The sequence below is a fragment of the Argentina anserina genome, chromosome 1 (genome assembly GCF_933775445.1).
Source record: "Argentina anserina chromosome 1, drPotAnse1.1, whole genome shotgun sequence".
NCBI classification, from domain to species: domain Eukaryota; kingdom Viridiplantae; phylum Streptophyta; class Magnoliopsida; order Rosales; family Rosaceae; genus Argentina; species Argentina anserina.
This window is the reverse complement of record NC_065872.1, coordinates 1,043,988-1,057,178: the sequence shown is the minus strand read 5'-3', so window position 1 is coordinate 1,057,178 and position 13,191 is coordinate 1,043,988. Positions and strand designations below refer to the sequence as shown.

The 13,191-nt window shown below is 38.8% G+C and overlaps 2 protein-coding genes and 1 long non-coding RNA gene across 5 annotated transcripts; 1 reads left to right on the top strand and 2 right to left on the bottom strand.

Annotated features, from left to right (window-relative positions):
• Positions 1–4,631: 4,631 nt before the first annotated feature.
• LOC126805118 (calmodulin-binding receptor-like cytoplasmic kinase 3) lies at positions 4,632–8,299 on the top strand. Of its 3 annotated transcripts, none has more exons than XM_050532223.1 (8): positions 4,632–4,834; positions 5,271–5,752; positions 5,865–6,083; positions 6,363–6,664; positions 6,996–7,161; positions 7,243–7,332; positions 7,415–7,713; positions 7,869–8,299. In XM_050532223.1, exons 2-8 carry the CDS (start codon positions 5,440–5,442, stop codon positions 8,076–8,078), a joined length of 1,599 nt encoding a protein of 532 aa, XP_050388180.1. In that variant the 5' UTR covers positions 4,632–4,834; positions 5,271–5,439; the 3' UTR covers positions 8,079–8,299. The 3 variants fall into 3 exon arrangements, with proteins under 3 accessions (XP_050388180.1, XP_050388179.1, XP_050388181.1); XM_050532222.1 differs by having other exon boundaries at positions 4,927–5,752; XM_050532224.1 differs by lacking the exon at positions 4,632–4,834 and adding an exon at positions 4,844–5,071.
• Positions 5,886–6,626, bottom strand: LOC126790472 (uncharacterized). Its single transcript, XR_007671732.1, has 2 exons — positions 6,477–6,626; positions 5,886–6,437 (listed from the first exon to the last, which is right to left on the bottom strand). It is a non-coding gene; the product is annotated as an uncharacterized LOC126790472 (long non-coding RNA).
• A 288-nt stretch (positions 8,300–8,587) lies between the features above and the next one.
• On the bottom strand, positions 8,588–12,028 carry LOC126784117 (putative chloride channel-like protein CLC-g). Its single transcript, XM_050509608.1, has 6 exons — positions 11,661–12,028; positions 11,408–11,585; positions 10,965–11,227; positions 10,521–10,790; positions 9,293–10,421; positions 8,588–8,906 (listed from the first exon to the last, which is right to left on the bottom strand). Exons 1-6 carry the CDS (start codon positions 12,014–12,016, stop codon positions 8,772–8,774), a joined length of 2,331 nt encoding a protein of 776 aa, XP_050365565.1. The 5' UTR covers positions 12,017–12,028; the 3' UTR covers positions 8,588–8,771.
• Positions 12,029–13,191: the final 1,163 nt, after the last annotated feature.

Genomic DNA, 13,191 nt, shown 5'->3' with positions numbered 1-13,191 from the left:
ACAAGGCCCAGGGAGATTTAGAAAATTAACTTGTAAGTTGTAATATAGGGCAACAATAACAAAATACAATTCAAGTTTAAGCAAAGTTCCATGGTGCCCTAGTTGCTCTTTTTATATGATTATATGGTTACTCAATCGATCAAGTCACATCTAATCATGGAGGAAATGAATAATACATAATACAACAAATGAAGAGATTCGCATGTATACACTGCCTATGTGCTGTTACACAATAATTCTCATGCTCTGTACCTTAGAAAAATCAACACCACATGAAAATATTGTGACACCATTAAGGCAAATCATCACCATTTTTATGGTTCGAGTGAATGTAATTAATGTATTACATTTGCTCCTATCAGAATATAATGAGAAAGCAGTACTTGTTCCTAATGTTATTCATAATGGATTCATTTTGCAGTTGATGACTGAATGGCACAGACGTGTTGGAAGAATTTGTAAAGCCAGCTGATGTCTGATGAAATAAGCCAAACAGAGATGGCATTGCCTAGCTAGTAATTAACTGCCTTCATTTTTCATATTGTTGCTATCATGTGGTTAGTATACATCAGAGTCGAGCATTAGTTGAAAACTTTCAGAATGATCCATTAATTAACACCTTAATTCGTATCATGTCTCTGTAGTTTATTCAATTCGAAACTTGAAAAATCGATATGAAGATTTGCAAAGTGCAAAAAAGAAAAATAAATACTAAAGGTAGCTATCACAACAATAACAACTGATTTCTAAACAAGAACCCTAAGCAAATTAATAGCAAATGACAAGGGAATGTTATAGGGCGTAAGTGCTTACATCCCTACAGCACAATTGAGCATGTCGCAGGTGCCCTCATCAAGCAGACAATATCCTCACAAAGTCAAGTGGTGATCGTCGACTCGACGTCGTCCGTTTTGGTCTGACACAATTGTGGAGAAAATTTTGGGGGATTAGGTGCTTCTGGTAACGGCTGGTAAGCATAAGGAAGCACGGTTTCATCACCGGGGAGACCTCGAACTGGTTCCGGTAGCCATTGAGCCTGTTTAATTAAGATCATAATTAAACATATATTCCAGGAACCATTTCTTCCGGCATCTCCACCGGAACATTCCTCGTCATGCTCTTGGGTTTATGTTTCATTTTAGGACTCCTAGTGCCAAAAGAAAACAAGTAGCGGTCCTCGTAAAGCACCCCGCCGGGAGACCAATCACCCCACAAGTCGTGGTCAAGCACACAATGGCGTATCCAGGATCAGAAACCTGTCTAGGCTAATTAGAAGTGTAATTTTTTTTTTGCAATTTCTTGATACATATATATTTGCTTTACTCGTTAAAAGAAAATTCTTTTGTTGTTGCAATGATATATATAAGAAGACATTTTCAGAATTCATATAATTGAAAGTTCAAATTTAGCAAAACATTTTTTCAAAATATATGTACCAGAGAAAGCAAAAGGGAAGGAAAAGAAAAAAATGTATATCATACCTTAAGCGTTTAGAGAAAACTATATGTAGGGTTTAGATAAAAAAACTAAGTAGATGAGAAATGCTAGAAAGATGATTCGAAACTTGGACATAGAGGAAAATAAATTAGGTAGTTTACCAACTGAACCATCACTACTTTCATTACTTATGTGTACTAACTTATTATATATTCTTCAACTCTGTCGGCTTGAGCCCAAACAACCTACCACATGGATCCGCCCATGCAAGCACATCCCACTTGCTTAGGTTCAAATCGAAAGAAAGCATAGCATTGGCATCACCGATACTACCTCATGAGTTTATCAGAATTATATGGTTATCATAGATCAAACAGGTGAAACAGCTATGTAACAAAAAGCATTTGAAGAAGCATGGATTCATAAAATAACACTAAATCCAACAGTAAACCTAACAACAATGTCATAACACCTTTGAAACAATGACTGAATGACATGCTGAAACCAGCCGCATTAGTGTTAAGGAGATTAATCAAGAAGCACAACGCTGTAGAGATTTGTAAGTTTTTGCATAATAATGATTAAGTGAAAAGTTCAGATTCTTAAAACAATATTATAGCAGGCATAATCTTATCTGAAATAGTTTAGCTGAAGCAGTATTAAAAAAGTACTTGCAATATAATAACTTGACAGTGAATCGGCAGAAAAGTGCGGGATATCAACGGTGGTAGTAGTACAGACGTCAAGCATGAACTCACCGGAGGTTCTTCCATCTATCCCGTGGAGGTTCACCTCATATTTGCTAAAAGCAAGTGTTACACATTTGCACAACAGAGTCAGTCAATTTTTTTTAATATTTAACTCAAATTGTGACTCATATTATGCCACGTCATTAGTTTTAATGACATGTGAATATTCACGGAGTGAATGTAAGAATTTTCGTGAACTTACACCAAGTAAGTTCACAATTAAACCCGCCAAAAGAATCCCACAACAAAGCCAAGTAGTGATCGTCGTCCTTTTTTATCTGGAATAACTGTGGAGATAATGACGCATTAAATTCATCTCCTAATCGCCGGTAAGGTTCAGGAAACTCGCGTCCATCATTCGGGAGTCCCTAAACTGGTTCAGATAGCTATCGACGTTTTTCCAGATCAAAAACATATGTTATAGACACCTCCTCCTCCCACACCTCCACTTGATCCCACCTCCTCGTTGCCAATAACTTGACTTCTTCTAGTTTGAGTCGAGGACTCCTAGTGCCAGAAGAAAACAAATATCGATCCTCGCAAAGCACCACGCCAGGAGATCAATCACCCTCTAAGTTGTCATCAAGCACATCCCACTTATTTGACTCCAAATCAAAAGAAAGCATGGCATTGGCATTGTTATTACGTCCACCTCCTCCTACAGAGTAGATGTAAAGTTTTGATGGGTCATTCCCTCCTTAATGGAAGTGAGAAATCATGTAGTGAATTACACATAGAAAGCATGAGGAATTATTGCTTTGGTGACCTATTAATTGAAGAAGCTATAGCTACCTTGTAGGCTATAGGACCGAGTGGAAATTGTTGAAGCTTGAAGCTGCAATTGTTGAAGGTTAGAGGAAACATGTATTAATGAGTATGTCAACATTGAGCATATAATGAGGAGAAAACTTGACTTTGCTTTCTAGTGCATGTTAAGTGCATGGTGTGTGCATGGAGCCAATTGTCTATGTAAAAGCACGAGAAATGGTGCAATGTTGTACCATACCGGAGAGATCATCTTGTGTGTTATCAAGAGTGAGAGATAGAGATAAAACTTTAAGTATAGAGTTTTGTATGTGTACCAAAAAAAAAAGTGATTGTGAGAGTGTATCCTTTCAAGTGTGAGTGTTGAAGTAGTGTTTCTCTGAGTGTAACATTTGTTTATATAGTAGAGGTTCTTTATTGTTGTTACTCGTGGACGTAGGTATTTTACCGAACCACGTTAAATTCTGGTGTTCTCTATTATTTATTATTTTCCGCTTGTGGTTCTAAATTATTTCAATTTTCATTATACAATTCATTATTCTGCATTCTCCAATAAATTTTTAGTTAGTGATACCAAGACGACGTGTCCAGCGTAAACCGTTGTGCCTGGGATTGGGGCCTTGCGGCGGTGTCGGTAACATCTCCCAACTATCGGCGCCGGGACGGAGTCGATAAACCCTAGGTCCCAAAGAATAAACAGAACCGTCATGACCAACAACTACGCCTCCCTCGTATTGATGTTCTGTATGTTTCCCACCACCTACGCTCCATTCTTCTACTCCCAAATCCAAATTCAAATCAAGATGAAGATATCCAAGAGAGCTGTCATCGCATGTGCACGAGTATACGAATCACCACCAATCAGATACACACGGGAGTTTATAACAGCAACGTTGTTCGTATACAAACCTTTTTCGGGAAGAGGGAGTCGCCTGACTGTGTCTTTATCAGATTTACATCCGGTCACTTCATTGGTAAACGATAGTGATGATTGCTTCTCCTCAATGACGTACCAGGAAGTACCCTTACGTAGATCGGCCTGTCCTTGACGCGGTCTTCGTTAGTTGGAATCGCACCTGATATACATCGCCGAGAGAGAAGATAAAGAGAGGGTTCGGTTTTTCGATGGAGGATGTTTCTTTGTTTTGGCTTGAGAGTGGCTTTGGCTATTCCATTATATAGGGAATTCCTTTTCTTATTCTGTTCGTAATAATAATAGAGCTGATAAGGAAAACCATATCACCATTTTTCTTTTTCTTTTTTGAAATAATATCACCATTTTTCTTGGTTCCGGTGTATTACTAATCAATATTTAGTAGTGTAAATAAGTAGTACAACGAAAATGATGTTACACACTATCTCTCATGATCTTTGTACCTAGAAAATTGAACATCTTTCCACACCAATTTTCAGTTGATCAAAGTGATGACAACATGAAATTTTATTCGATGACACCAGACTGATGGACTCTATTTAACAGCAAGATTCTCCATTACAATAATAATTGATCCTTATCAAGATACAAAGAAAAATAAAAGGTGGCATGACCATTATCGTGTAAAATATAGCAAGAAAATGGCCAAAAGCCCCCTGAGTAGTTGGACTCGACGCAGGATCATCTGTGTAGTTTCACAACGGTCAAACACGAAACATTGAACACTTTGTCCAAATTTGAGGTTGTATTTTCAATGTTTCAATACATTAATGCAACTCTCACACAAAGACGGCCATTAGAATCCACCATCTTCCTTGCTTTGTGTTTCAAGGCCGGTCTTTGTTTCTATATATTCATCAGTTTTGGTTTCAGCTAGCTTTAGCTAACACATAGCTAAAGCCATAGCCGCCTCTATAGTCTGTCTCTCTCTCTCTCTCTCTCTGTTCAGGTTTGTGTTCTCTTTATTCAGATGCTCTTTCCCTTTTTCCCTATTCTGCTGATTGGATTGTGTTTGAAGCTCTTGTCTTGCTCTTTGTATAGAGCTTTTGTGGATGTTGGGTTTCTGAGACTTGCAGGATTTTGATTTTTCTAAATCCAGTAAGATGTTCAGTTAAAGATTCAAGCTTTTTGGTTCTTTGAGGTGTTTGGGCATCTGGGTTTGGATTGGTTTTTGTTGTTTTGATTGGTAGGAGCTTGTCTTTAATCATTTGGATCTTGAAGATTTAATTTTGTGTATCATGAGTTTGAGGTTCTGAATTCTTGGTATTGAGTGAATGGTTGTGGATTAGACTTGGTTTGTATGCAGCAGTTTGGAAAGGCTCATTCTGATAAAGAAGAAAGTTAGCAGTGACTTTGATCTTGATTCTGTTGTTTGTACTTTGTAGAGTTTGGTTGGATTTTGAAGTGATGGTGGTCTGATCATGCGTATATAAAGGGTATGGAGTAGTTGAACTTGTATTAGTCATCTGCGGGATATTTATATTTGGAAGTACATATGGCTCCTGGAGAATGTGAAAAGGTCTGTGGTGATAAGAAGAATAGAAGGTTATAGAGATGCTTTCTTATCGTTTCATTGAGAAAATGGAAATTGCACATTATATTTTGTTGAGAATGGCATTAAGTATGTTGAGTTTGTTGCTGTTGATACAATTGCCGGCAATCCCTGCCTCTGCTTTCGTCCTACAGCCGGAGGTTTGTAAGGACCAGTTTGCTTATACGAATTCTAATGGTCAGGACTTGTTTTACATAAATGGGGATTCAGTACAGAAATTTTTATACTGTGATTCTCTTCAAAAATACTATGCAAATGGTTGCATGTTGGAGGGCGACATTGGAAGAAGATATTGTGGACTGGTCCTTTCACTAGGTATGCTCTGATACTCAATGTTGCCTGCGTTTTCTTGTTTCTATGATGCTGTTGAAAATACAAGATTGGTATTCAAGTTTTCGGACATTTATCAAGTGTTGCTTCTTTGCAGTTGATTTTTCCTTCAAAACAGCAAGAAAACTTATGCATAACGAGCCCAAGGATGGATCCCCTATCCATCATGGAAAAGACTTATATATGTTCACGACCAAAACAGTTGGAATCGCAGCAAGTGGAGCGTTGTTGGTGTGTTGTGTTTTCCTTTGTCCCTGCTTCTATAAGAAAAGGAGAGAAACTGCTCACAATGCTCTTGCTAAGGACACAAATTCAAGTAAGTCTCTTACATCTCAAGCGTTTAGTACTAACTCCAGGTTATCACATATCAGGTTGTCATATGATAGCGTGACCAAATGCTCCGTGTTACCATTTAAATGCATTCGTTCAAATGTTAGATTAACAGTACTATCTGACCTGTCCATGCTGTTATAGTGATATGTTTACAATTATGTACACTGTTGCACTTCTGTGTCCATCTTAAATTAGTTTTTTCCTTAATATGACCTTTTTATTTCTATATATTGTTATGCTAAAATTGACTATTCTTTTGCAGTGGATAATTCACCTTCTTTTGAAGTGAAACCCCATGCCGCTGAAAAGATATCAGCCAGTCCACACCGTGTACCACCTAGTCCTAGATATACAGCCAGTCCACATCGTGTACCACCTAGTCCTAGATATACAAACTCTCCAAAACTAAGTAGACTTGGTTCTGTTTATCTCAATTTGAGTCAGATTGCCAGGGCAACCCGCAACTTCTCAAAATCACAACTTATAGGTGAAGGTGGTTTTGGAACTGTCTACAAAGCTCGGCTGGCTGATGGCCAAGTTGTTTCTATAAAACGTGCAAAGAAGGTATTGACAGTTCATAATCTAGAAACTTTGTTGTGGATATTAGTGAAAGCTGATGTTTATCGGTTTGCTTATGAATGGAAATACCATCAACGTTGACATCCTAGCTAATAAAACACTGGTATCACTACTTGGGCACTTGCAGTTGTTCATGATTCACTCATTTTGTTAATAGTAGGAGTAGTGGATTGGAGACTTGCATAGTAGGGATTTTCTCCGTAGCTTTTGTTTTCAACTTGGTAATTTTCCACATAAGTTGAGTTGACTGTATCGATATTGATATTTATTATTTCTTTTTACTCCCGTCTAAATGAACATGGAAACTTTGACACAGGAACTCTTTGAGAATTTGCAAACCGAATTCAGTAGCGAAGTTGATCTTCTGGCCAAAATTGATCATCGGAATCTTGTAAAGCTACTAGGTTATGTGGATGAAGGAAATGAACGACTTATCATCACAGAGTATGTGCCGAATGGTAATCTTAGAGAACATCTGGATGGTAAGCTACTGGTACATAAAACTAAGTAACTTTACATATGAAGTAATGATATCATAAATAACCGTGTTGCTACACTTACAGGTCAGCTTGGGAAAGCCTTGGAGTTCAATCAGCGACTTGAAATTGCCATTGATGTTGCTCATGCCCTAACTTATCTTCATCTATACGCAGGTAAGAACATTCTTCATTGTATTTTATTGATGTGCATTTGGCAACTAAACTGATCCCCAAGCTGTTATTCATCTTAAATTAGAAAAGCCAATCATCCATCGAGACGTGAAGTCATCCAACATTCTTCTGACAGAAAGTATGAGAGCCAAAGTTGCTGATTTCGGATTTGCCAGGCTTGGCCCAATGGATACCGATCGAACACACATTTCGACAAAAGTGAAAGGAACTGTTGGCTACCTAGACCCGGAGTACATGAAAACATATCAACTCACAGTCAAAAGTGATGTCTACTCATTTGGGATATTACTTATAGAAATTGTGACAGGTCGCCGTCCAGTGGAGCTGAAGAGACCGGTTGAAGAGCGAGTCACTCTCAGATGGGTAAGGATCTTGTATTCCCGTCCCTTCCCTTCCCTTGATTACTGAGTAGTGATTAGTAATAGATTTTGTAGCACTACTTGAGAAGTAGAACATGAAGCAACAAAATGCAGCTCAACTGTGATACTAATATACGGGTCTTCTCTTAACATGCGCAGGCATTCAAAAAGTTGAATGAAGGACTAACGATGGAATTGATTGATCCTGTGATAGAGGAGACTGTAGATGCAGACGTATTGATGAAAATATTTGATTTGGCTATCCAGTGTGCAGCCCCAGTTCGAGCTGATCGGCCAGACATGAAAACCGTGGGAGAGCAGCTGTGGACAATACGAGCGGACTACCTTAAAAGTCTCAAAAGAGAGTAGTGGCATTGCAAGAGGCATCCCCATCCCTCCCTCTGATTCAATCAGAGCTGTATTGAACTGCCCTGTAAAAAGTATATTTGGCTCGAGGACACGGTTTGGTTTTCATATATGCCTTTTCCTCAGCGTCATTCTTAACTCCAAAACATTAGATACTTGTACGTTGAGAACATTGGTATCCGATAAAGTTGTGATTGAAAGATGGAAAGACTAATTCGCTCATTTCTGTTTATTGGACTCTTTGAATGAACCATAATAAGCATATTGCTCACTTATGTCAAAAGTTCAAAACCGTCAGATTCTAACCAAGGTGTAAATTGCAAAGTGCAACAAAGACCGGAGGTTCTTTAACAGGAAATCCCAAAAGAGTGGATGTAGACTACTATAGATCACCTGAACTTTACTGTTCCGCTATGTATGTATACTACATGTCTACATTAGAGAGCAAAACTGCCACGATTGGTGATACACCATGAGAAAACTTTGTTCCATTATTTCCAGTTTAATGATGTTTAGTGCATGATATAAGCTACTGGTCTTTAGCAGTTCTTGACCTCTGGACTCTGATGAAGGGATTGATAATTAATGGAACAAATCTTGTCATGATTTTGTAACCTAGACAAGGAAACTGTAGCTCAAATAAGACTATTTACAGTACCTTTTCCCCAAGGGAAACTAAATCTATGCTAAGATACCCTAAAAAAATTTACTCGCAGGGGGGAGCCGAAATCTTAATCTTTTCGACTTGCTACTTACCAGCCTAGGGTGCATGCCAAATATATGTTCTGGCATGAAGTCGTGCCTTGTCAATATGCCTACTATAGGAGTTATCTGCAAAATGAGCAGGATACAAACAATTAGTAAATAAGATGAGTGAACGAGTAAACAGTAAAAGTAATATATATATATATAATATAAAGAATGTTAGATATTGAGCACATATATCATGGTGCCGTATTGGCATTCAGATACGATAACTTGGAGCCAAGTACTTATTCCAGTTGGCCAAAATTAGATTGGTGGTTAAGCTCACTGAGCAAATTGAAAAAGATTATCAACATTTATCAATCTAGTATACAAGCATATAACTACAGTCAATATATAGTGACAGTTCATATACGGAACAAGGATGTCATGTGAACTACAAGAATTTAATGGATGCGCAACGAAAAAGTTGATACTACAGAATACCAAATAAGGAGGATGAAATCACTTACAGAGGACATCTTTGGTATCACTAGAAGGTGCCTTAAACCAACTTGCCGGAAAAGTATGAGAGCCTTTGCTAGTGACATGGTCTCCACAACAGTATAGGGTGAAGCATTAGTAAATGGATGCAAGTCTATGTACATTTCCATCTCCTCCTCTGTCAGTTCTATATCTTCTATCTTGTCACCATTGCCTGAACCCCTTTTAGCGAAATCATCCGAGGAGATCTGTTCAAAGGCATCAGTAGTTGTCCGCACTGGGGTGGTCACAAAACATTTCTTCTTCAACAATTCAATAAGATGGGCACGGAGGACCAAACCGAACAAAACCGGAGGTTCAGGAGGTGGAGACTCATCAATTACAGGGAAACCATTATGCCCTGTAGTTCTGAGAACATGTACTATATTACTAACTTTCTCGATGCCATTAAAAAGTTGAAGTGGCCCCGTCACTACGTCACTTACTGTCAGCTGCCTCATATATGGTTCAGCATGACCCTTTAAATATGGAAGACCCTTGGCTTTCATAATAAGATCATATATGTTGCTATTGAAAACATCTGCTGTGGTCTTGGAAACAAGAAGAACCAGCATTATCAATGGTAGCAATAACAGATTATTGGTCAGCTCCAGAATAATCACACACAACGACACAGTCATCCTCATGGTACCACCAAGTAATGCAGCAGCCCCCAGCACAGCATAAAGGCCATGATTGAGATTTGTGTACGAACCCACCAACATTCCAACAAAGCGCCCATACGATGCACCGGTTACAATAACAGGTACAAACAAACCAGCAGGAACAACAACCCCATAGCTCATGATACTCAAGAAAAAGCATGTGATTAAAAATACCAGAACTGAGGAATATTGAAACTCAGAATCAGTGTCCTTACTAAAAAGATTTCTGATAGCATCATCATTTGTGTTAAATATGAGGCTGGCAAGGTCATTATAGTGACCAGGAGGACATTGGAACTTCTTGTAGTTACCGGACCTTCCAATTGTAGGACAGGCTTCTGATGCATCAGGTGGGCAAGGCCGGCAAGATGCAAGCCATGGCAATCCAAAGAGAAGACAAGATGTGAAAATGGAAACTGAGCAAGCAAGAAGAACTCTGTAAATGATGCCTTTCCTGAAGAAAAAAAAAATCACAAGGAGTGCAGAGCAAGCTGTTTTGTTCTATAAGATTATGAAATCACTGAAATATGCAAGACATTAGCAAAATGCTTACTCATGGATAAAATTGTAAATTCGGAGAATTTTTGTCAATAGATAATTGTAAAAGCTCCCCAATATACCACCGACAAATGCAAGGGCTAGCACAGGAGGCACATCTTTCAGGTGATAAGATATATCTGATGAATAGACGTCAAACATGATCAGGCCTCCTGTACCAAATAGCCCACATTTTCCACTTAAGCAAAAATCAATCCAAGCTCGAAGCACAATTGCAATTACAGCTGTTGTGAAAAAAGCTCTCCACAAAAGGGCTCCTCGCCACCTACAGAACAAAACATTAGTTTATATTCAATTATTTGAAGTATTTTCACATAAAGCTACTAGCTCCAATTTTACTTGTCTAATCAAATGCACTACATATTAGGCCCAATATGCAAAGCTGAGTTCTAGACACATTAATATCGACCAGACATGAACAAACAGCAAGAACATGTACCAAGACGCCATCTCTTCAAGAGCAAACAACAGACCACCAACAGGCGATCGGAATGAGGCAGCAATCCCAGCAGCTGCTCCACAAGTAACAAGATCCCTACGGTCTCGATCATTCTTGAAGTACCGCAGCCACTTCCATGTCAAACCATACTTCTTTGATCCACCCTGACCCAACAACGAAGCAACACACGCACCAGTATGCACCATTGGCCCTGCCTTCCCAATCAAAAGAGACGACGACACAGCCGAAATACTCCCAATTATCTGCACATCCAGCAAAACCATCACTACAAAACTTTGTAAATTCATGCACAGAAAGTACTCATCAACTTATCAAATTCATAGACAATCTCTACTCATATATGATCAAAAGTTCAAAATTAATAAAAACTGATATATTTGCTGAGCTACATTAAGCAAATTCAACACAGTATGCAATGTTACCTTCACAATCAAGGTCCGAATTGAGAAGATCCCCGGCGGATCAACTCCGTTGAGATAAGCCTTCACCTCCGGTATGCCTGAGCCGGAGGCCGCCGGCGCCACTATAGCAGTGATAGCCGACGCAAACAAAGTAAGCGCCAAATTATAAGAGAAGAACACAACGAACGCCAGCCAAAACCTAACAAAAATTCCCCAAATTATCATCCAAAATTTCGTAATCAAAATTCCGAAGCGAAATTAGGTGAGGCTCTACCTCTGCTCGAGCATCATGTTGGAGGTGATGACGAACTTGACGCCGGCGATGTTCTCGACGGCGAGGTTGTTGCAGAAGCCGATCATTCCGACGACGATTCCGACGAGGAAGCAGGTGAACCACTTCATGAAGATGTACTGGAAGACGCGGACGACGTCGTGGCTCCGCCAGTCCTGGTTGAAGAACTCGTTCTCCAAAATCTCGTAGTCGAGGCTCTCGATCGGCGAGACGTTGGCGCCGACGAGAGCCACCTGAGACGTGTTGTCGTTGATCGCGAACCGGCCGTGGTGGCGGGAAATTAACGGCGACGTGATTGATTCCACTTCATCGCCGTTGAGGTTTCCGTTAACGGACATTGTTGCTGTTCCAGAGAAAGAGAGACTGAGTTCAATGCCGGACGAGCATCGGAGATTCCGTAGGGCAGTGAGTGTTATTGAATGTGTTTATTTCATAGTGAAAAAGTTTGATTAGAGGTGAGCAGTTGAGCGCCACCTAGTGATCGCACTCATCTGCCGTCGGATCTGCTGACTAGGAGAACGAGGCTGTTGATTAGAGTTGAGAACTCTTTTTAATACTATAGAGATGAGGAGTTCCACTTAGCTCGAATTATTCGAACAAAATTAGGTCATAGAATGAATTTTCCTAATTAGTAATTACTTGTTATTGATGTGTTTAATCTCATTATGACATTTGATTTGAAGGTGAAGATGCTAAATTGCTGATATATTTGAATTTTGCATACACGATATCAACTAAAAAAACGATAGATGATAAATTTCAAACAATGTCGGACGTGATATACTGTTAAAGTTATTTGTTACATTTGCTCACAATAGTTGAGTTATCAAATCATATATCTTTCATCGCCTTGTATGCACTAATATATGTGATTGAGTAACGAGTTAGTATTGAACCCTTCAAAACAACCTCTAAAATAAGATTGAGAAAATAAAATGTATAGGTAAACAAATAAGTATGAAGATGTGATTTAAAAGTTGTTAGCGGTTGCAGGGGGTTATGAACTACGTGTATTAATTTTACATTAGATAGTCCAAGTTATTTTTTCAGCGAACAAAAGGAGAATATTATTCTCAGATAAAAAATTTCAAGTTGTTTTTATATTTCTGGTACAAAAACACAGTGTCTTTTGGCAAGTTGACAATGATCGAGTAGGATTATGTCCTCAATTTCACTATAAAACAAAAACACTACTAGATAAAGAAGGATAGTAGTTCCCCATTGCATGGTATGATCCAGGCTGCGTAGTAATCACTATCAGTATAATGGTGAATCTTCTCTTTCTAATCCAAAAAATGACGATAATATCAGTTATAGTCTCTTCTATAATCTCCCACATTTTCTTCCAGCCTATCTCCTTGTTTGGAGCACAAGTTCCAAACGAAGACCATAATTAATTTCTAAATAACTAATTAATTACAGTACAAAAGGCTATTAGCAATTCGAACTGTTGCGTCACGCGTGAAGCGAATCGTGGATTGACTGGATTCTCTTCAACTTCAGACAACAACGA